This window comes from Scleropages formosus, chromosome 18, assembly GCF_900964775.1.
Source record: "Scleropages formosus chromosome 18, fSclFor1.1, whole genome shotgun sequence".
NCBI lineage: Eukaryota > Metazoa > Chordata > Actinopteri > Osteoglossiformes > Osteoglossidae > Scleropages > Scleropages formosus.
In genome coordinates this window covers 10,909,818-10,931,519 of record NC_041823.1, presented here as the reverse complement: position 1 = coordinate 10,931,519, position 21,702 = coordinate 10,909,818, and the positions used below count along the sequence as shown (strand labels likewise).

The following is a 21,702-nucleotide window of genomic DNA, read 5'->3' as shown; positions in this document are numbered from 1 at the left end:
AGATATGCTGTTCAGGTTCCCTCATAGTGTGAGTGACAGAGAGAGTGTGGATGAGTGAGCCAGTGTAAGTAGTGTATCTAGCAGTGTAAGTCACTGCGGTGAATACAGTGTGTGGGCTCATAACACTACATAGAGTCCATTGGAAGTCGCTTTGGAGAAAAGCATCTGCTAAATAAATGTAAATGGCGAAGTAATTTTAAAAAGCGGGGCCTAATAACAAACACTGCTGAGAAAAGACATTCCTTCCTTTGCAGTCCGTCCTACTTTCAATGACAGAAGTCACTTGTGGTTGAAAATAATGCCATTCGTGCCCCTGATGCTGCCAGATTTCTCATGCAATATACCCCATGGTACAGATACCGTGAAATACGAGATATAATGTGGCGTGCCCTTGTGAAATCCAGCCGTTTAACGGGATTCCGTATCTGTTAGCAGCTACAGGTACACTTTAAATCTTTCCAACAGATGCTCATTACCGAACAATTCAAGAGCGCTGAGAAATTCAGTTTGTTTTGTCAATCTATTTAAGATCATCAAATGTGCACTCCAAAACTACGTGCGGTGGCCGCCGTAATTAGAAGGTGCCGCAGAAGGTAGGAATGCGTTAAGGTGTTTTTATATTCCACTGATAAGGTCAGATTCCCGCTGTGACTTGCAGCGCAGAGCACCCTGGAGCGCAGACTGACAGAGGAAAGCATTTCACACCCAGACAGAAATGGCAGTTAGGAAGGCTTTCAGAAGCTTTTCACATCTAGCCAGCCTCCCTTTCGCTCCGCGTGCTTCTTCTGTCGCCCGGAGCCAGAAATGTCACCTTTTGCCTTCTTTTACGCCATTACTTTCTGTCGGTGGGGAATTTGCTGCAATTGGCCCCACAGCCTCCTTGTTGACTGGTTATCGAGCTCGGGTGTCAAGTGGGGCCTAATTAAAACCGCTATTAAGAGTGGCTTTCGCATCCCCAGCTGCGTGAAGAAGCCTCGTTTCATCGAAAACCATCCGAGCTGTACTCCCTGGCACTGCCTGACGGCATATTTACTGAAACGTATCCAAAGTCACAATCAGCTGGTACGACCTAAATAAAGTTTTTGCACGGGGGTAGAATGCACATGCATCTCACAAGCTGAAGTAATGACTAAATGTGTAAGGCAAATGTACTTTTCGCATATGCTGATTGAGCTCTGCGAGGGCCAAAAAAGTTCACAAGCAAGGCGCTGCACGTAAATATAGCTCGTAAATTCTTTTTGAGCGGTTCATTTGATCAACGGGCTCGTGGCAGGTACTTGTCAGAGACTGGAACCAACAAACTTCAGGTTCCAAGGACCTACATTAACTGATATTCGTACTGATATGGGTGGCACAGCGAGTAGTGCTGTCGTCTCACAGCACCTGGGTGGTGTGGTAGGAGAGGATGTGGGTTCGATCCCCGCTCAGTCTGTGTGGAGTTTGCATGGAGTCTCCCTGTGTCTCTGTGTGGATTTCCTCTGGGTGCTCTGGTTTCCTCCCACAGTCCAAAGACATGCTCTTCACCCATAGTGTCTGAGTGACAGAGAGAGTGTGTTCTACTGATGTATGGATGAGTGACCCAGTGTAAGTAGTGTATCTAGCAGTGTAAGTCACCGCGGTGAATAAGGTGTGTGGGCTGATACACAGAGTTCATTGGAAGTCGCTTTGGAGATAAGCGTCTGCTAAATAAATAAGTGTAAATGTAATTCTGAAAGCTGCCTGCGCATGGGGCGTGCCACCATTGCGTGTTACTCACCATTAGTGTTCTTGATCCCCACATCAAGGCCTTCCCCAAGCTGCCTTTTCTGGGAGCTCTTGAACTCCTTCAGGGAGAGGTACAGCACCCTTCGCACCACTCGCTCCTCAGACCAGGGGATGCCATCGCTGTCATCCTGCAAAACGGGAGCAAGACCACGGCGGGTGTGAAACAAGAAAAATACCCAACTGGAAAGCGACAAGAGGCCGGCCACACGAGGGTCACCTCCAAACCCCACAGAGGTGTCCCCGCATTCCTCATTCCCCACACTCCAGCATTCCTTCTGCTTCCTTCCATCTCCTCCTTCTAAGTCCCGTGCGTTATCAAATAAGCCTTTCTCCCCACCGTCAGCAGATCTGGCGTTTAAAACCTGACAGACTTACTGTACCATCTTAGAGGAAATTAGCATTTTCCGCTTTAAACACATGAAGGAGAACAAGCAGTCTAGCACTCTAACTTGACAACATCTGAAAGAATATTAGCACCGTTTCCTTCCAGCCTTATCATTTCGGAGATTTGAAAACCAAGGCTCGTCACTAGTATATTGGTCTGTGGGAAGTACATAGGCTCCCCCCCCCCCAGCCAGATTTCAAGAAGAGTTTCTAATCTGACAGATGACAGTAAAGTACTAGTTAACAAAAGTAAATAATTTTGTGGAGGCCAAATGGGAAAAAGTGAGGTCTGCTTCATACTCCACTACCTGCTCGGATGTAACTATCAGTCCTCTCGACAGGAAGCCCTCAGCAGTTCAATTTCCCCAAGGCCCACCTTACTCACCCAGATGGCACTGATTTGAAAGGGGGGGGGGGGGGGGATTTTTGGTACACTGCCACCTCAGCAACCCTGCCTGTGTCTAATATTCTTTCTACAGTAAAACACCCCTTCAACATTTTCACTGAAGATGTTTATCACACAACATTCCCGCTGTGACCCATTTTTGTATTTTGTTGATTTGAATGGTTAGAGTTTCACAAACCTACAGCTACTTTCTGTTGCACTTTCAAAGGAGGACCACAGTAAAGCAAGTTAATCTAAACAAAATTACACTTCCATCAAAGAAGTAGAATCATAAAGCCACAGCACACGATAAAGCAATATAAGGAATTACAAACCACGCACGTTATGTTCATGAAATATACTGCCTGACCAAAAAAAAGTCACTACCTGGATTTAACTACGCAAATAGCTAAGAGCCTTCCATTGGATAATTCCTGCAGTGATTAATATGTTTCAGTTGGCAACAAGTTATTTAACCCTAACTGATGCAATGAGTAGCTTCTCATTTCTTAAACAGCCATGTCGGAAGACATATCCTGTGGTTGTGGAAAAGACATTACTCTGTTTCAGAAGGGTCAAATTATTGGCCTGCATCAAGCAAAGGAAACAACTAAGGAGGTTGCTGAAACTACTAAAATTGGGTTAAGAACTGTCCAACGCATTATTAAACCTGAAAGGATAGAGGTGAACCATCATCTTCGAAGAAGAAATGTGGTCAGGGAGAGGGGGGGAGAGGGAAAAAAAAAAAAAAAAAAAAAATCTTGAATGATTGTGATGGGAGAACGCTTAAACGTTTGGTGAAATCAAATCGTAAAAAAACAGCAGAACTCACGGCTATGTTTAATAGCGAAAGTAAGAGCATTTCCAGACGCACAATGCGAAGAGAACTCGAGGGATCGGGACTAAACAGCTGCGTAGCCTTAAGAAAACCACTCATCAGTGAGGCTAATTGGAAAAAAAGCTTCAATTTGCTACGGAGCATAAAGAATGGACTCTGGACCAATGGAAAAAGGTCATGCGGTCTGAGGAGTTCAGATTTACCCTGTTCCAGAGTGATGGGCGCATCAGGGTAAGAAGAGAGGCGGATGAAGTGATGCACCCATCATGCCTAGTGCCTACCGTACAAGCCTGTGGGGGCAGTGTTATGATCTGGGGTTGCTTCAGCTGGTCAGGTCTAGGTTCAGCAACGTTATGTGCCCAAAAAATGAGGTCAGCTGACTACCTGAATATACTAAAAGACCAGGTTTTTCCATCAATGGATTTTTCCTTCCCTGATGGCACGGGCATATTCCAAGATGACGACGTCAGGATTCATCGGGCTCAAATTGTGAAAGAGTGGCTCGGAGCACGAGACATCATTTTCACACATGGATTGGCCACCAGAGTCCAGACCTTAACCCCGACGAGAATCTGTGAGATGTGCTGGAGAAGACTTCACGCAGCGGTCCGACTCTCCCATCATCAATACAAGATCTTGGCGAGGAATTAACGCAACTCCGGATGGAAATAAATGTTGTGACATTGCATAAGCTTATCGAAACGATGCCACGGCGAATGTGTGCCGTAATCAAAGCAAAAGGCGGTCCAACAAAATATTAGTGTGTGGGACTTTTTTTGGCCTTCAATGCATTTGTCTTTTTAAAAAAAAAAAAAAAAAAAAAAAAAAACCACCACACTTTATTATGAAATTATCCAAGTAGACTGAAAAACAAATGAAACATTAACTGCAACTTGTATCCCCATTCAGTTGCTCTGCACGGTCAATTAGAACAAGCCTGCTCAGAATAACCCATATTTGTCACAGCGAGTCTGAATTGCAGAGCGAAGTCTGTAGCAACAACTGAATGGAAAAGGCGGATGAGAAAACGTTACACAAGCGCCGCTCTTCCACGCGCGCGCGTCCGCCAGCCTGCGTTTCAGCTGCTCAAACCCCGAAGCTGCCGCCAACCTGCGCTAGACTTCGCTGCCGAGTTTAACGCTCGGTTTTGAAGAAAAGTCTCTTTTCATATGCAAAGTGCGTGGCTCTGGCCTTGAAGTGCCAGCCAAGCATTCAGTCCGAAAGAAAAAAAAAAAAAGGCAAAAGAAACAGGGTCCCCCTGTGACGAGGCTGACAGGTGAATAAGCGTCGCTGGTGAAAGCGGCACAACCCGGCAGCTGGTATATGATACAGTTTAGACTGGTATAAACTAGTACAAATAAAACAGAGAGCTGTCTTCAGACTGTGTGGAAGCTCAGCGGATAAAAAAAAAAAAAAAAAACACCATTTAGGGTAGCGCTTCTCCTTGCGGTTAAGGGCTTCTCCCTCCGCACCCTGTGACTGAGGTCTTACCGAACCGCTTTAGGGTGATTTTTGTTGTCCTGGCTTTGAACTCTGAGATATGATCAGAAATTCACCAGAAAGGCCCTTGCAGAACTTGAGCTAAGCAACGATTCCATTGCCAGCGATACCGCGTTTTTTTTTTTTTAAAAAAAAAAAAAAAAAGCATAACCCATTACTGGCTAATTATCCTGCAGAAGTGACGTCTTCCTCAGAGCTGCTATTTTAAGGGTCTTCCTAGTTATTATGGTTGACTCACAGCCTCGCAGCTGGACGGTCTGGTGCTCTGAGCAAAGGTCAAAGAAGCCGCTAACCTCTCCAACGCGTTTGAACAACGGCACTCCGATGTGATCGTGCCGATTCCGATGCCTGCAAAAGAAAAATTCCATCTGGATTCCTTAAACACAGGATGCGGTGTCCTTAATATCGTGTTCCTATTTTTATTAATTAAAGGGCAAGGGTGAAAGTATTACTTTTTTCTCAATATTTTTGATATATATATATATGGCAAAGAAATTAACGTTCCCCTGTGCCCACAGTAAGTAATACCAATTGCCTCTGTGAATTTATCTGTCAGCAAGTAGCACTACAGTCGGTCTGTCAAACCCGACCAGCCTCCAAGAATACCCGTGATCAGGAAAACGCTGCGATCGCAGGCCGTGACAAAGCAACGGCGGGTCTTTGACGGACGCAGGACGTTTGGCTCGGATCGACTGACTGCGAGCTCTTTCTCGGGACAAGGTCCAGCTGGTGAGGGCTTGCGCTGCTCCGTGGAGTCCTTTCAAACTACACATGTGGACGTGTGAGCTGTTAAAACAATCGTCTTTCAGCTGTACACACTGTGTCGCAGCAAAGGTAACTGCATGTCCTCTTGTACAAAAAAAAAAAAAAAGAGTAAACGTATTTTTTTAAAGCCTACAAAAAAGGTCATTCAGTTCATTCATTTTGCAGATGCTCTCCTTCAAAGTGCATGATTGTTACAATCATTAACAACTCAAACCCACTATTTTTTCAGGTGACTTATACTGCTAGGTACACGGTAGTCAACTCCCTGCAAACGTTCACCCATCTGTACACCAAAGAAATGTAACACACATAAATACAGGCTATAGGTCATTCAGAGTCACCAATTCACCTGAAGTCATGTCTTTGGACTGTGGGAGAAAACCCACAAAAACACAGGGAGAACATGCGACTCCACACTGAGTGAGCGAGGATTGAACCCATGTCCCACAGCACAGGTGTGGTGAGACAAGAGTGCAACCCGCTGCACCACCGTGCCACCTGTGATTAGAATGGTGTTGCTATCCATCTCGCCCAGAAGCATAGGTCCATGCTGCTTGTCCAAAATCTCCGCACTCAACTGCAGGTCACAGCGACACAAAAAGAAAACAAAAATCACCCTAAATCAATCACGTTGCTCCAGTCCTGATGTCTGCCCTGTGGATCCAACACCACAGCAAATCTTTCTCAAATCACTTGCCTTTCACATGTTAAGACATTTCCAAACCCTGAAAAATCAAATATTCTCTTCCAATCAAAATAAAGCTGCTAAAAAGCAGAGAATATGCAGGCAAGAAAATAAAACTGCCTAATGGCTTTGACAAATGTGAAACATTCAACGTTAAAGCACTTTCTTCAAATTGTTTCCACACTGGAGTCTAATAACATAATATCCTCTAATGACAGACTGTACGAGTAATTTTGTCATGTCAAATAAATATTGACGTTATGGCAACGAAAACACGCAGCCATATGATGTCCAGACAGGAATTATTTACTTAATATGATTTATTAGCCTGCATCCAATGAGCAATAAATGGCAAAAAGAGGAGAAATAATTTCAGCTACATTTCCTGTGCAGTACAAAAAAAAAAAAAAGAAAAAAACCACACAACAAACAGATGAAGTTGACACTAAACAAAGTGAAGTACCTAAGCATAGCAGACTTTTGTATAAGGCGGCCCCTGCAAGGGCCCAAGGCCAACGCTCTTTTCCCGCTCGGAGGACGCAATCCGTAAACAGACACAATACCCACCCTGCGGCCGAGCTCTCCTACACAAGGCAACAACAAAAGCAAGCCAGAGTTTTTTTAAGGGGAGGGGGGAGAAAAAAAAAAAAAAAAAAAAAAAAAAAAAGCCATAACCTTGTGTGATTCCAGCCTATGATTTCAATAACTAAATCGCCTTCCTTGATGAAGCTGCCGAGCTCCTAGCCGCGCACGGAGCACTTTGCCTAAAACGCCCTTCATTTCTGATTATTTAATTGGCCCGCTCGTTCGCTTTGCTCCACGGGAACATTAAGTTTCCCCTCCAGACACAAACCGCGTTTTAACGCCCCGCACGGGTCAGAGCACAAGGCAGGCAAAAATGCACTCAGCGCTCGGTTCCCAAACCGGTGAACTTTCTCTTCGTAGCGGCGTTAGTCATATTACTCGGGCTTCCGAGTACAGCCCTAACCCTCCCGCTGGGGACAGGGTGCAAAAAGCCACTGTAATTTATGAATACCTTGTACCTTTTGATCATATAAAACACTAAGCTATAAATAAGCGTCACCCCCAAGTCACCCTTGAGCAAGAAAAATGTGAGAGCCCGTGTCCTACACGGCATTTCTTTTATAGCGTCTTGGGAAGCACATGTGGCATACATAAGGGGTACTGATCAGGTATTTTTCTTTAAAGGCTGCTCGCTGTTCTCCTCTTGTTCTCATTAAAACCAGCTGCAATATGTTAAAACTGAATAAATCTAAGTTTCTTCCTTTGCTTGCGAAGGATCTGGAAAAACATGGCAGCTGCAGAATATCTGTGTGAAACAGAATTAAAAAAAAAAAAAAAAAAAAAAAAAGCAAGCAACTATTTTGGTTCTTTTGTCTCCTTATGATCTTAGCTTCTTGTCCAAAGTTCACCTCTCAGTTCATGGGGAATATGAATCAGTATTCAATGAAATGAATCGCCATCATGTACACGTGCTTTTTACTCAGAGTAAAAATTTCAATTGTTATTTTATTTCGTCATTTATTTTGCCACATTTTTCACTCTGAAATGACCGACTTGCGTATCAACGGACAGTGTGGCCAGCAAGTGACCACATGATCAGAATAAAACACATGCAGTAGAGGTTTAAAAATAAAACACAAGTTTTTCCCAAAATAAGGAATAAGCTGAAAATAGCAACATGGGCCCTTTAACGCCCAAAAATGGTGCAACACGGCGAACGCTCGAAAACGCAGCGAATTGTCAAGTGATCACATCATAATGGCATACTCCAGGGAGCTCTTTTTCTTTGCATCGTCTCTTCTCATCTCTTCTTCTGTCTCAAACGGGCTGCCTTATGTAACGTGTTCACTGTCGCGGAGTCGTCACTATCAGTGCGAACTGACACGGTGACAGTGCTGGGGAGCTCACTATCAAGCGCAGCCACATTCCATGCCTTGGTTCCACCTCCCCTCAGTTCCCTCAAAATACATACCTCTAAATATCAGGATGAAGCAGAGGAACGAGGCCAAGTATCACACTCACACACACTGACTGAAGCTGCTTGTGCCATGCGGGGTTGTGGCGAGCCGGAGCCGAACCTGGCAACACAGGGCGCGAGGCTGGGGGGGGGGGGGGCGCACACACACACACACACACACACACACACACACACACACACACACCCAAGACGGGATGCCAGTCCATCGCAAGGCACCCCAAGCAGGACTCGAACCCCAGACCCCCCCCAAGACCAGGCCCTAGCCAAACCTGCTGCACCACTGCACCCCCCAAGTATCTGCACTCAAAAAAAAAAAGAGACTTTTTTTTTTTTAATTAACAGAAAATAAACCATCAAAACACACTGCATTTAAGCAATTTCAGCTTAAGCATCTACCTCTTATTGAGAGAAATACTGAACAGCTGTTTGTTACAAGGGGAGTCACTCTTTTATAGCACGGACACGCTTATTATTGGCTTTCTGAACCTGGTGTCATTAAAATGGTCACTTTAATGGTCATGGTCATTACAAAAATATGAGTGAAACAAACCTCTTTATAGGGGTGAGTGTTCTCTACTCACAAACATCTCAGCCCCTGGTGGACTATGGGTTTAGGCACGATGCCCAACTGGTATTTAGCCCATTGGGTGAGTGAGTGGGGGAGTGCAGGCACTCAGAGTTCAGTATGGAGGAGGAGCAGAAGGAAGCAGAGGCCAATTTGCTCATAACTGACTGGCTTAATCTCACACAGCCCTTGAAGACAGGCTAAACTGGAGCTCAAGCAGGGAGGACACCACAGCTCGTCTTGCTCTCCACCTGTGAAATGCAATCAGAGTCACCTTACTCTGTACTCTGTACTGGGGACATTGAGCACAAGTGCTGCTGCAGCAGAGGGCACAAGATATAGGACAAAATTGTCACTGCACTCCATAAAACACACGCACACACATTGTCCAAAACCACTTGTCCTGAGCGGGGTCGCGGCGAACCGGGGCCTAACCCAGCAATACAGGGCACAAGGCTGGAGGGGGAGGGGACACACCCAGGATGGGACGCCAGTCCAACACAAGGCACCCCAAGCAGGACTCGAACCCCAGACCCACCAGAGAGCAGGATCTGGCCAAACCCACAGCACCACCCTACACCCTAACAATATTTAGCAATACTGCCATCTGTGAGAACAGGAAATTGTGAGGGTCCCCAAAACAGGTCCTGTATGTAGTTTTTCCACCAGAATAGTGGAATCATTCTCAAGCACAGCTGATTTCTGCTCAAGCAAACTCTCTACATAGGGAAAGTAGTCGCCCACAACCTCTCGGCCATGGTTGTTGCCAGAGGCTTTTCCAAGGTCCTCCGAGGATGGTTCCTGAAATAGCTCCCTGACTCAGCATTCACGACATGCTTGCAGCCCTCCTCTGGAGCCGGCCAGCCTGATCTTCCTGCTGCGGGACTAAGCAAAACAAGCTGATGTCTAGATCTCAGTGCGGTCAGTCCTAATTAGCACCCTGTACTCACAATCGTCACTGAGGTGGATGACGTCGGACCGCCTAAGAATCTGAACACATTCTTTCGTGTCGTGCTGCAAAACAAAGCACCATTGCGCAAAAAAAAAAAAAAAACGCATACATCAAAATGATATTCTGGCCTACACAGTTTTTCAATCTGTAATTAATTACTAGAACTCATCCCATAGCGGCAGAAGAAAATCGCTCTGATTATGTCAAGATGAACCTCAAAGTACCCCCTGTAACCTATATATAAGCTAAAACTGCAATCTTGTGCATATCAGCACATGTAAGTAGTGGAAGGGGGGGGAACAAAAAAAAAAAAAAAATCTGGCTGAAAGACTCAATCATGTACTCATACAGAGAAAGGCAAGTGGAGCAGACCGTACTACGCTGTGGAAGGACAGAGCAAAAAACTTTTTCAGATGTTGTGCACCCTACTGCAAGCCCTAAGCTCAAATCCCCTCAATACAGGACCATCTAACTGTTGGGACCTCTGTGTTACGCTGGCAAATTTCTTCATTTGATCCCCTTCATCAGTCAAGAATTGGAGAGTTGCAATCAGCTCAAATCTCTGCTTCTCCCAACACACTGTAGCCGTAACCTTGTCCTGCGGAGACATCCCGAGCGACACCCACAGCATCTGCCCGTAGATGACGACATATAAGACGCGGCTTCCGGACCGGGCTACGGCGATATCTTTCCCGGGCTGCCGCAACTCCCTCCTGTCCGGTTCTCCGGCTGATACGGAACGCTGCCGTACGAGTTGCGTTTGACCTACCGAAGCGTCCCCGTGCGTCTTCCATCCTTGCCGCACTCCGATGGCTGCCTGTAGCTGCCATATCAAGCTTAAAACTCTGGTTACGGCCAAGTGGACCACCAACAGATCTGCTCCCCAACACCGACAGTACCTGATCCTACTCTACACCCCAGCCAGATTCCTCCACCTCTAGCAACTTGGAGGTCCCACGCATAAGAGTTTGAAAATCGAAAGCCTGAAAGTTCTCAGTTTTGGCTCCCATGTCATGGAATTAGTTCCCTCTTTCTCTTAGAGCTACTGAGTCCCTCTTAACATTGAACAAGGGTGTCAAAAAGCGTCTCTTTCGGACGCACTTCTCTCCTCATCTCCTATGTGCTCCACAAACACACACAACATATATACACTTACACTGTGTATATATAAACACACTTCCGAATTCCCAAACGATTCTACATACAGCTACTTGTAGAACATATGCCAGCAAAAATGGTAGTATTGGACCAACTGACTGTATTCTGAGCATTGCTTGTGTGCATGTATATCTCCCTACTGGTATATACAGCTACTTGTGTACTGGCGAAATGTGCTGTTCTTCATTCTGAGCAGTACATCACTGTAAAGAAAAGTATCAGCTAAATAAATGAATAAATATTAAATTTAAATGTATGATAACTTAGCCATCTATGGCCACGGGGGGCTTGGGAACAGAAAGTTAAATTGTGTAAGCGAGATGGTTGAGGTTTTTTTTTTTTTAACACCTTGCTGCAGAGAAAGCCACCTTTAGTCAACTTGGCAGCTCCAGGGCTGCAGGTAGAATCAAACTGGGCTCCGGTAGTGTTACATATCTCGATAAAGCCTGCAGCCCTCGAGTGAAAAGAAAAGCAGGAGGCTCACAGCATGAACGTTGGAGGAGGTATGTGTCTGAGATCGCTCTCTCTGAGTTTGTGTGGGTGTCCTCTTTTGAGGTACAAGCATAAGAGTTGGAAAACTGGACACAATCTGAAGAGTGAGAAAAAATGTGGGGGGGGGGAATAAATTTTTTGAGACAGGGTAAAAAGTATAAGCTGAAGTTTTAGACCCACAGCTGGGAATAATGGCTGGAATACTTCAGGACTTCCGCTTAAAAAAAAAAAAAAAAAAATCACTTCATTTCAAAATAGAGTAGGCAGCTGCAAAATGATAAAGAGTATGAAAAGGCATTTCAACAAACACCTTAAAATAGCTTGTTGGAAAACTGGCTGAGAAATAAACTGTTATGTCGCTGGGGAAATGTTAGAGCGAATAGCTTTTTCCCACCTTTCCAAAGTGTGCTTTTTCTAGTCTTTTTTCATGTTCTAAGATCATTTTGCTTCATTTTGATGATGCAACCCCTTCATGTATGAGCACTCACAGATCCTCATTTAGGACTTTCTTCCGATTTCAAGGCTTTTTGGGAAGCAAACACGGGAAACGCCAGCTCTTTTGCACGCAGCAGCTGTTGGATCTACACCACTCTCCACCTGTAAGCTCAGCATTAATAATTCACATGCTAGACATCAGGAAGGGGAACCGTTCAAAGACACGATACCTCGTACTGTTAATTGAGCTATCGGACTGACCTGCAATTTCTCACACTCACTTCAACTATAAGCCATTAACGTTTTTCAGTCCTCCTCTCTATACAGCAGGTCACGGTATATTCTGTGAAAAGGTGGCACAATGGCACAACGAGTAGCGCTGCTGTCTCACAGCCCCTGGGTGGTACGAGAGGATGTGGGCTCAATCCCCACTCGGTCTGTGTGGAGTTTGCATGTTCTCCCCGTGTCTGCGTGGGTTTCCTTGGGGTGCTCTGGTTTCCTCCCACAGTCCAAAGGTATGCTGCTCAGGTTCACCCATAGTGTGTGAGTGACATAGAGTGTGTTCCACTGATGTATGGATGAGTGACCCATTGTAATTAGTGTATCTAGCAGTGTAAGTCACCGCAGTGAATAAGGTGTGTGGGCTGGTAACACTACGTAGAGTTCATTGGAAGTTGCTTTGGAGAAAAGCATCTGTTAAGTGAATAAATGTAAAAGAACCACAAAGGAGTAATGTTTCCTTTCTCTGAAAGCAGACAACTGACAAAACACTGCCCTTGGTTCAGATACAGTACTTGCTCTGCCAAGAAAATCAGCAGCACCTTGGATTTCCAGCTGCTGGGTGGTGACAACCTTTACGGTGAAGAGAGCTTGTGTCATTCTGTACAGCAGTACCTCGGACTTGTGGGTGCCCCCAGACACATGCCCCTGAGACTTTTGCACTAAGTGGCTCAACTACTGCATATTTAACTCATTTCTATAAGTATGTGATTCTACTTAATGTGGAGACAGATTTGTTCTGTTTATAACCAGCAGGTCCAGGCAGATGGTAGAGTGTTAAGGGGCTATTATGTTGCTTCCTCATGGGGGGGAGAAGAAAAGAGAAAAAAAAAAAAAAAAACCACCTTCACAGAGATTTGCATTGATTTGCTTGAAAAAAATGTGCTATAATAAGAACTGGCACACAGATATCCATGATTGACATGAAGTGTCAAATTAAAATGACTTGGCAGGGAGGTTTTTTCCCCCCCCAATGTAGTAAAATTCATGGAGCATATTTCTTGCACAGCAGCCATAACAAGGCAGACAAACTGCATACATCTGTCAGACCTGCAGTTTTCTCTCCACATTCATCCATCCATTAGGCTTTCCTCTCTACATCTACATTTATTTATATAGGAGACACTTTTCTCCAAAGAAACTTCCAATGAACTCTATGTAGTGTCATGAGCCCACACACCTTATTCACCGCGGTGACTTACACTGCTAGATACACTACTTACACTGGGTCACTCATCCATACATCAGTGGAACACACACACTCTCTCTGTCACTCACACACTATGGGGGAACCTGAACAGCATGTCTTTGGACTGTGGGAGGGAACCAGAGCACCCGGAGGAAACCCACACAGACATGGAGAGAACATGCAAACTCCACACAAAAGGAGTGGGGATTGAACCCACGTTCTCTCGCACCTCTCAGGTGCTGTGAGACAGCAGCGCTACTCGCCGTGCCACCAGTACCATTTATTGACAATAAACTGCATTTACAATTTCATGTTTACACACTGCGAGCAATAGTAACGCTGTACACTAAGCTGTCAGACAACACAACTGACAATCACACTTCCTGTTGAAATGCAGTGTTAAAAAAAAATAAAAAAAAAAATAATAAAAAAAAAAAAAAACACTATATACTATTAATACTTCACGAGAAAACACTGAAGAATGTACATTTAGTGACGCCTAGAGATCGAGACAACGCTCATTGGCCCATGTTCTGCTCCACCCAGCAATTGGTGTGCAGCTTCACTCAACACAACCTTGATTTATGACCCCTTTCAGCAATTTCCGCATCTGATCTCTCTATAGTCCACCATTACTCTCCTCCCTGCTTCAGGGAAATCTAGGGAGTTTTGCATGACAAACCAGAGGGGAACAAAAAAAAGAAAAAAAAAAACACACACAACATTCAGAACACCTGTCCTTTCATCTGCCCCTGCTGTCCTCACTTCTGCAAGACATATTTCAAAAGACACAGCTCTTCCATTGTGAGCATAATCTGTCATGATCTCACAACGTGGTACCACTTCCTTTCAACACCACACAAACCACATTAACAATGCTTGACTTTTTACATTAAATGATCTCATCTGCTCTTAGTTCTTGCCCCAGAATTGACCTTGTCTGTATCTTCCTTACCTCTAGACAGTGAGCAAAACACTGCAAACCCGCATTCCTGCCAACAGTAAAGTAGGATGATCAAGATATTTCTACTTGGTCTGATCATGCATGCGCTCTTCGCTATGAAGCAAGTAAGGATAGATGCCTAGAACAACTGAAGGAGTAAATATTCATCGCAAGGGCTTAAGAATACACATAAGATAAACAAACTGTCACAAGATACCGATCTTTGCCAGCGTGGCTGTATGTACACCCTTCCCATGACCGTTATGCGAGGCATTTAATTGGAATATCAACAACCCTAGAGTGGTTCAGCAGCCTTTCGGTCAGAAAACCTAGAGCAGTTACAGGGCCTGCATCAAACAACAGAGCGCTCTAGCTTCTCTCCATTCTTGATGACAAATACAATTTCCTTCACCTTGTTGAAACCTCTGAGTGTATTAATGTCACTGTACAAACTGTCTGCAAAGATCTTTTTCTGGAACCTCCTGTGGTTCAGAATTTCCAATAGGTTTCCAAAAATACAACATGCCAACTCCCCCTGGTTTGGTCACAACTTGATGATCTCCTGGTGACTAGAAAGTTGGAGCATGGAAATGTACAAAATTAACAACGAAAAGTTCTCAAAGCATAAAGTTTTTCAGAATGCTTCATTTGTCGGGAACTTGATGGAAGAGTACTTGTGTGTCACAAACAAATATGAATCTTTTCTGAAGACTCCACTCCTTCCTGTGGCCCTATTTTATCAGGTCAAAATGGTTAAGGTCACTGTGCTGTTACCCAGTAGAAACCAATTTTGTGGAAACCAGAGCACACAGAACACTAAGTCACTTGCTGTCCAGAGGAAAATCAACTTCTGGTCTCTACACTCCAGGTGTGGCTTTGACACAAGTTATACGAGTTGTACTTCTGACAACAGTGTCTCAAAGCACAAGAGTGATAATCTCTTTTAGGAAATGTATATTTGTTACACATTTGGAATATACGAAGGATCAATGACTGTCCTCTTCAGTGGCAAGGTCTCCATGTCCCAACATTGTTCCTTACTAAAAACCAGTTAACTTCAGCAGGGTGTGAGAGGTTTTCTCCCTACCTTAACATTTATTCATTTAGCTGAGACTTTTCTCCAAAGCAGCTTACTGTCTCGAAGCACTTAACTATTCATTTATAGAGCTGGATAACAGTTTTTTTTTTTTTACTGGAACAATTTAGGGTAAACACCTTGCTCAGGGGTACTACAGCATGAGGGGGGAAATGAACAAACAACCTTTGGGTCCAAAGGCAGCAGTGCTAACCACTACACTACACTACCAGTGTCCTATGAGAACATGTCATTTGTAGCTGGTTACTTTTCTAAGAGGGGATGAGGTGGTGCAGCAGGCTTGGCTGGGCCCTGCTCTCTGGCAGGTCTGGGGTTTGAGTCCCACTTGGGGTGCCTTGTGGCAGACTGGCATCCCATCCTGGGTGTGTCCCTTCCCCCTCCATTCTTGCGCCCTGTGTTGCCGGGTTAGGCTCCGGTTCACCGCGACCCCACTTGGGACAAGTGGTTTCCACCAGTGTATGTGTGTACTTTCCTAAGACTAACAAGGCAATACATTACACTGGCAGCAATATATACAAGGGTTTGCTTTTCTATTCATCCCTCTAAATGAGTTCAATATGACAAACAAGATGTCATCTGAATTCTTGACCACGAAATACAGTTGCAGCTTAAGCTGTATTAGTTCACATTATTCTCCAATAATGAACGGAAAAAAGGGGGGTATTGGAGAACCTTGGGTGGGTACTACAACCACAGAAGCAATAACCTTATTTGCAACATGAGACAATCTGAACAGTTTTAGATCCCACACCCATAGTGCGCACAGAATGTGGCTGCTTTCATCAACTAAAAATGCGCACACGCACATGCTGAAACCGCTTGTCCCAAGTGGGGTTGCGGTGAGCCAAAGCCTAACTCGGCAACACAGGGCACAAGGCTGGAGGGGGAGGGGACACACCTAGGAGAGGACGCAAGTCCATCACAAGGCACCCCAAGTGGAATTCGAACCCCAGACCCACCAGAGCGCAGAACCCAGTCAAGCCCGCTCCGCCACCACACCCCCATCCCAACTAAAACTATCCATGTAGAAACGTACATGATAGAAACTTCCCTATAAAACTAGCAAACATGTTGGGCAAAGTCTCTTGTGAAGTTTAGTTTTAGAATTGGCCAACACTGCCTTCCAGCCTGGAGACATTTTAAGAGCGTTTCAAGTGGTACGACGAGCTACCGTGTGCAGGACTAAACTCTGCTACACAATTTAGTTAAGCTGTTATGACAATAACCCCAATAGCTTCTCCAAAAACAAAAAAAAAAAAACCACTCAGAACTTGGCAATGTCATAATACGTTTTAAATATAAAACGAGCTATGAAGTAGAGGAAAATAAACACCATAATATACATGTCATACTACCTGCTTTTTTTTTTTTTTTTTTTAAACTTGATGTAAAAATGAAGCAAATTATTACATCATGGCATCAAATTCAATTTGCCAAACACAATTTTAAACATAATTTAAAAGGCAAACAGCTCCGTCTTTCTGGCCAGTGACTTCTGCTGCGGAAATACTCTATTTGCATCTTGTTAATTCCAACGCAGACGCTGGTAGATGGCATTTACATCCACGAGGAGGATGAGTCTGATCAGACAAGCTGTTCCGGTTGTGATAGTATCAGAGCCAGCTGCCAAAGCCAGTTTGGATTCTTTTTTTTTTTTTTTTTTTTTTTTTTGGGAGGGTATTTGACAGCGCACCCCCCTTCGGTATACGAATAACGAACAACCTCGAGGAGAATCTCCTTTCATGAAGGGAGGCCAGGGGAAGCCGACGCCATTTCGCTCGGGTTTATTTACCAGCCAAACAGGAAGTTCCCTTTTGTTGTTCTTCCTGTCCCCCACAACAATGTGAATTCAGAAGTTCACCTTTTCGCCATAAAGGAGAGCATGAGGGGAAGGAGCACTTACTGCAGTTTAAAAACAAACGGTAGTCTCACATATTTACTATAGAAAGTATAAATGCATTAAAAGGTAATGATAAAATACGTTTAAAAAAAAAAAAAAAAAAAAAAAATCAAGAGATGGACACTGTGAATCTGTCGCTATCCATTTCAAGCACACAGCACAGGAAACTAAAAAAAAAAAAAGAACCATTTTCCCCCTCACATTCTTTATATTAAATTGTTATAACGCTGACAAAATTTACCTTAGATTAAATTTACAAGCATACTTAAAATTAACTGAGAACGAATTGAAGCAATCTGCCGAGGCACAGGCGCTTCACAAAGCAGGCCCGATAGCCCAAGCAAAAGGTCAAAGGTCAAAGCGACCGAGCTGAAAGCAAAACAGACGCAGTGTTTGTGGAGCTGGAAATAAGCACAGGAAGGAGCCAGGAAGGATTCCGGCCCGCAGCTAGTCGATAAAGCATTAGTGGGAGAGAAATGATGCCAGTACGTACTTCAACCCTGTCTACTTGTGACGTGCATCATATACGGTATACGGTAGCAGAATTGAGCAAAGGTCATTTCTAAGTTTTACACTGTTGCATTTACAATAAATATCAGCAGTACAGACTGAAACAAAACCTGTCATCCAGAGCAAACACTGGGGACCAACCATGCAGAAAAGTTCCCGGTCTAATTTATTTACATTTATTCATTTAGCAGACGCTTTTCTCCAAAGCGACGCACATCTCAGAGAAAATACAATTTGTGCATTACATTAGGAAAAAGAGACATAGCTGCAGATGTGTGACTCTTAAGTACAGTTAATTTCCTTCACCATATGCGCCGACGTCCATCACACAAGTAGCTGCATAAAACTTTACCAGAATATCGCCAATTCCTAATCACCTTCCTGGTAGCCTTTTTTTTTTTTTTGGAGATACATATAAACGTTTGTTACATTCCAGAAGTGGCTCTGTAAAGGATTGATCCGAGCATGGTCGTGAACATTTACACCTTATAAGAACTTAAGAGATCATGGGCGAAGTGAGTCCGGAAGAGGTGAGTTTTAAGACCCTTCATAAATGTGGACAAAGATTCAGCAGTTCTGAGTGAGAGGGGGAGGTCGTTCCACCGCAACGGACGCAGAACCGAGAACCTCCGTTCTTTACCTTTCGTGTGTGGGACCACCAAGTGGGCAGAAGTAAAAGCGAAGCGGTGGTTGGGGTGTAGCGATTGATCAAGTCTTACAGGAAATAGCTACGAGCAGTTCTATTAATGGTTTTTTTTAGGCCATAACTAGGGTCTTAAATTTGATCCAACCAGCTATAGGAAAGTCAATTAATCATCCTAAACATTATGTTTATTAATTTGTACATAACTAACACTTTTATTCAAGGCAGCTTACAACGACAGATATGCTACGCTAAGTATCACACACAGATTATGTGCAGTTGAGAGCCATCAACCCACCTGAAACACATCTTTGGAGCCTGGGTCCAAACCCACACCAACATAGGAGGAACATGCAAACTTCACACAGACCGAACTGGGTTCAAGCCCACACTTAGGAGTTATGGGGTAACAGTGCTACCCATTACATGAAAAACAATAAAGATTATTTTTCCATTTCTAATTCGGTTGCTAAACATTTCTTCTTTCCCACACTTTAAAAGATGCCAACTGAAAAACGTGTGGGAGAGGGTCCCTTAAACACGAAATGAACGTTAACCGTACGCCAGGCCCCCGGACAGCACTGCATTTCAGCGCTTCATGCAGGCTTCTGTCGAGGCCGTAATTGGTGCTGCAGGACAGGAAGAGCGAACACGAAAGAGAATCAGGAATGTTGCTCTCTATGGAGTATGGAGTATCCTGGCTGGTAACAATCGCTGCACTGCGAACATCCTGAGAGAATTCTGTGTGCCCTCAGCGGAACACCAACAATGAGGCAATTCAACTTTCTTCACCCTTGACACTGCCCGTCTCTGAATTTTCCCCTCCGGCCAACGATAACGATGCCACCTCTCAAATACACACCGACGTATCCTGTAACGCAAAATAATTTTTTTTTGAAACAACTGTCTTACCCACCTACAATCAACACAGGATTACACACATACACACAAATCAAAATATTACAAAACAGTCAATTATGACATAGTTGAATTTCCTATAATCATCTTCCTGGATGACAAAAAAAATACAGCTTAAAAAAAAAAAACCACACACATTATTTAGCTGTAGAACCTCCTGAAATGCAAGTTATAAAGACTGCAATGTTTTAGAAAATTTGACAACTGATATAACTCAATGGCATAAATCCTATGAGTTACAAGTGTACTGGAGCAGAGACGGCCTAATGATGCACGCAGAGAAATTTAAAATTCTTAAGGCCATTTGATGTTTGAGTATTTTATCTATGTAAACTCGGAGTAATTTAAAACAAAAGGGCACCTGTGAAAACCTGTGCCATTCCTGCCATTCCACATAAAGTGCATTTTCAAGACAAGGTACTCTAAATAACGCTCAAGTCATTCTGTACACTCATTGCCTCTCCCTCATCGGCACCATTCATGGTTCATCCAGATCCCTTGGCCCCGATTCCAGCTGGGACCCATTTCAGGAATGTTGAGCTACAAACTGCCAGACTGCAGCGCACCCCTGCGAATACAGCCATGCCTTCTCACAAGCATACTTTCAATAACCGGTGCCATGTTGCAGTCTGCATCTGTGTACCGTGGCCAGCATTCCTTTAAAAAAACAACGTGAGACTCAAAAAAAGGGCGAAGAGTGGGTGGCACAGCAGGTAGCACTGGTGCCTCAACTCCTGGGATATACATTCAGATGTAGGATTTGCTTTGGCTTAATCTAAATAGAGATTTAATGTTCTCCCCATGTCCTTGTGGGGCATCCACCACAGTCCAAAGTCATGTTTCAGGGAAACTGGTGACTAAAATGCCATCGGTGTGTATGCGAGACAGGGTATAGTTAGGCTGTGTAAATGTGTGAATGATAAGGAGTTCAGTGTAGGGCATGTAACACTGCAAAAAGAACTTAGCATAGGGGTTAGAGCTTCTGCCTTTGGATTCAAAAAGGTCGCAGGTTTGATCCCCACCTCCAGCTATAGTACCCTTGAGTAAGGTACTTACCCTAAATTGCTCCAGTAACATTACCCAGCTGAATAAATGGGTAAAAAGTTGTAAGCTCGTAACAACTGTAACTTTAACCTTTAAGTCACTTTGGAGAAAAGCACCAGCTATAATGAACAAATGTAAATACTAAATAATAAAGAAAGAAAGGGCTGTATAGCATTAAAGGCTGTGCCTATTTCTTCGCGATTTGCGTCAAAGCCGCATCTGGAGTGTCGAGACCAGCAGTCACCACAACAGCCCTAGCAATCAACGAAAAGTCCTGCAAAACGCATTTACTCAAATTCTTTATTTTGTTGGGGCTAAAATAAATAATCGCGGTGTTTCTCTGTTCCCCTTAAGCATTACGTTAAGGCCAGACAGTGGCGGTCCACCACGGTCCCTTGCCGTGGCAACGCAGCATAGGCTGAAATGGCCAAGGGACCAGGGTCACTCAAAGACCCTTGCGTCCGGGGCGGTGCGCAGCCACACACAGAACAGTTCGTTTTCCCACGAAAGGTCTTCCCCCCCCCCCCTTTTCTTTTTTAACCTAGACAGAGGCCACGTTCCTCCCTCGAACGTTTCCTCAGCTGGGAAAAAAAAAAGACGTCATTTACTCCGGTGCCCATACAAGGTAAAGGGTGCGAAGGAGGAGCTCAGACGCCACAGACGGTCACTTGCCCACTTTGCAAGGTGCGAGAAATGTTTAATTAATGGCGCGAAGCTGTCTACTACTAAGGAGCGTTTTTGTTTATCCCCATGTGCCGGGGTAGTTCCCTCACAGGGCACCGGAAACATGGGGATTTTCCGGCTTGGTCCGGTTGTACCTCGTCACGTTTACAATAAAAATAACAAAATGGTACATTAAAACGGTACAAATGTGGACACAATCAGTACCCTCCCAATCTTCGGAGGGGACACAGGGTCGCGCTGGGTAAAGAAATAGGAGTAATAACCAGCGAGTTTCTCCTGGCAGCAAGCGGAAGGAAAAACAAAAAAGAAATAAAATGATTGTGCCCTGGGGCTCGCGGTCCCTGTCCTCTCTGCAACACGCAAGGTGAAGCACAAACGGAGCGTAGTTAGCAGTTACGCGTTTCACATCCTGAGAGCTAGTCGAAACAAAAATCATCAAAACCTTTGTTTAAAATATCATCAATTTTCAATGTCATAGCCTTGCATAAAAAGATTTTGGTCCTTGTTTTTTTTTTTTTTTTTCCCCCTCCTCCCCAGCAATCGTTTTCAGATATCGTTGTGTCCCCGTGTC

General features: G+C 44.3%; 1 protein-coding gene across 1 annotated transcript in view; it reads right to left on the bottom strand.

Annotated features, from left to right (window-relative positions):
* The window catches only part of jarid2a (jumonji and AT-rich interaction domain containing 2a), a 92,935-nt gene that overhangs the window by 45,812 nt on the left and 25,421 nt on the right, over window positions 1-21,702 (bottom strand). The window contains exon 2 of the mRNA XM_018762957.2: window positions 1,757-1,892. Coding sequence (XP_018618473.2) covers window positions 1,757-1,892 — 136 coding nt within the window. The remainder of the gene's footprint in view (window positions 1-1,756; window positions 1,893-21,702) is intronic.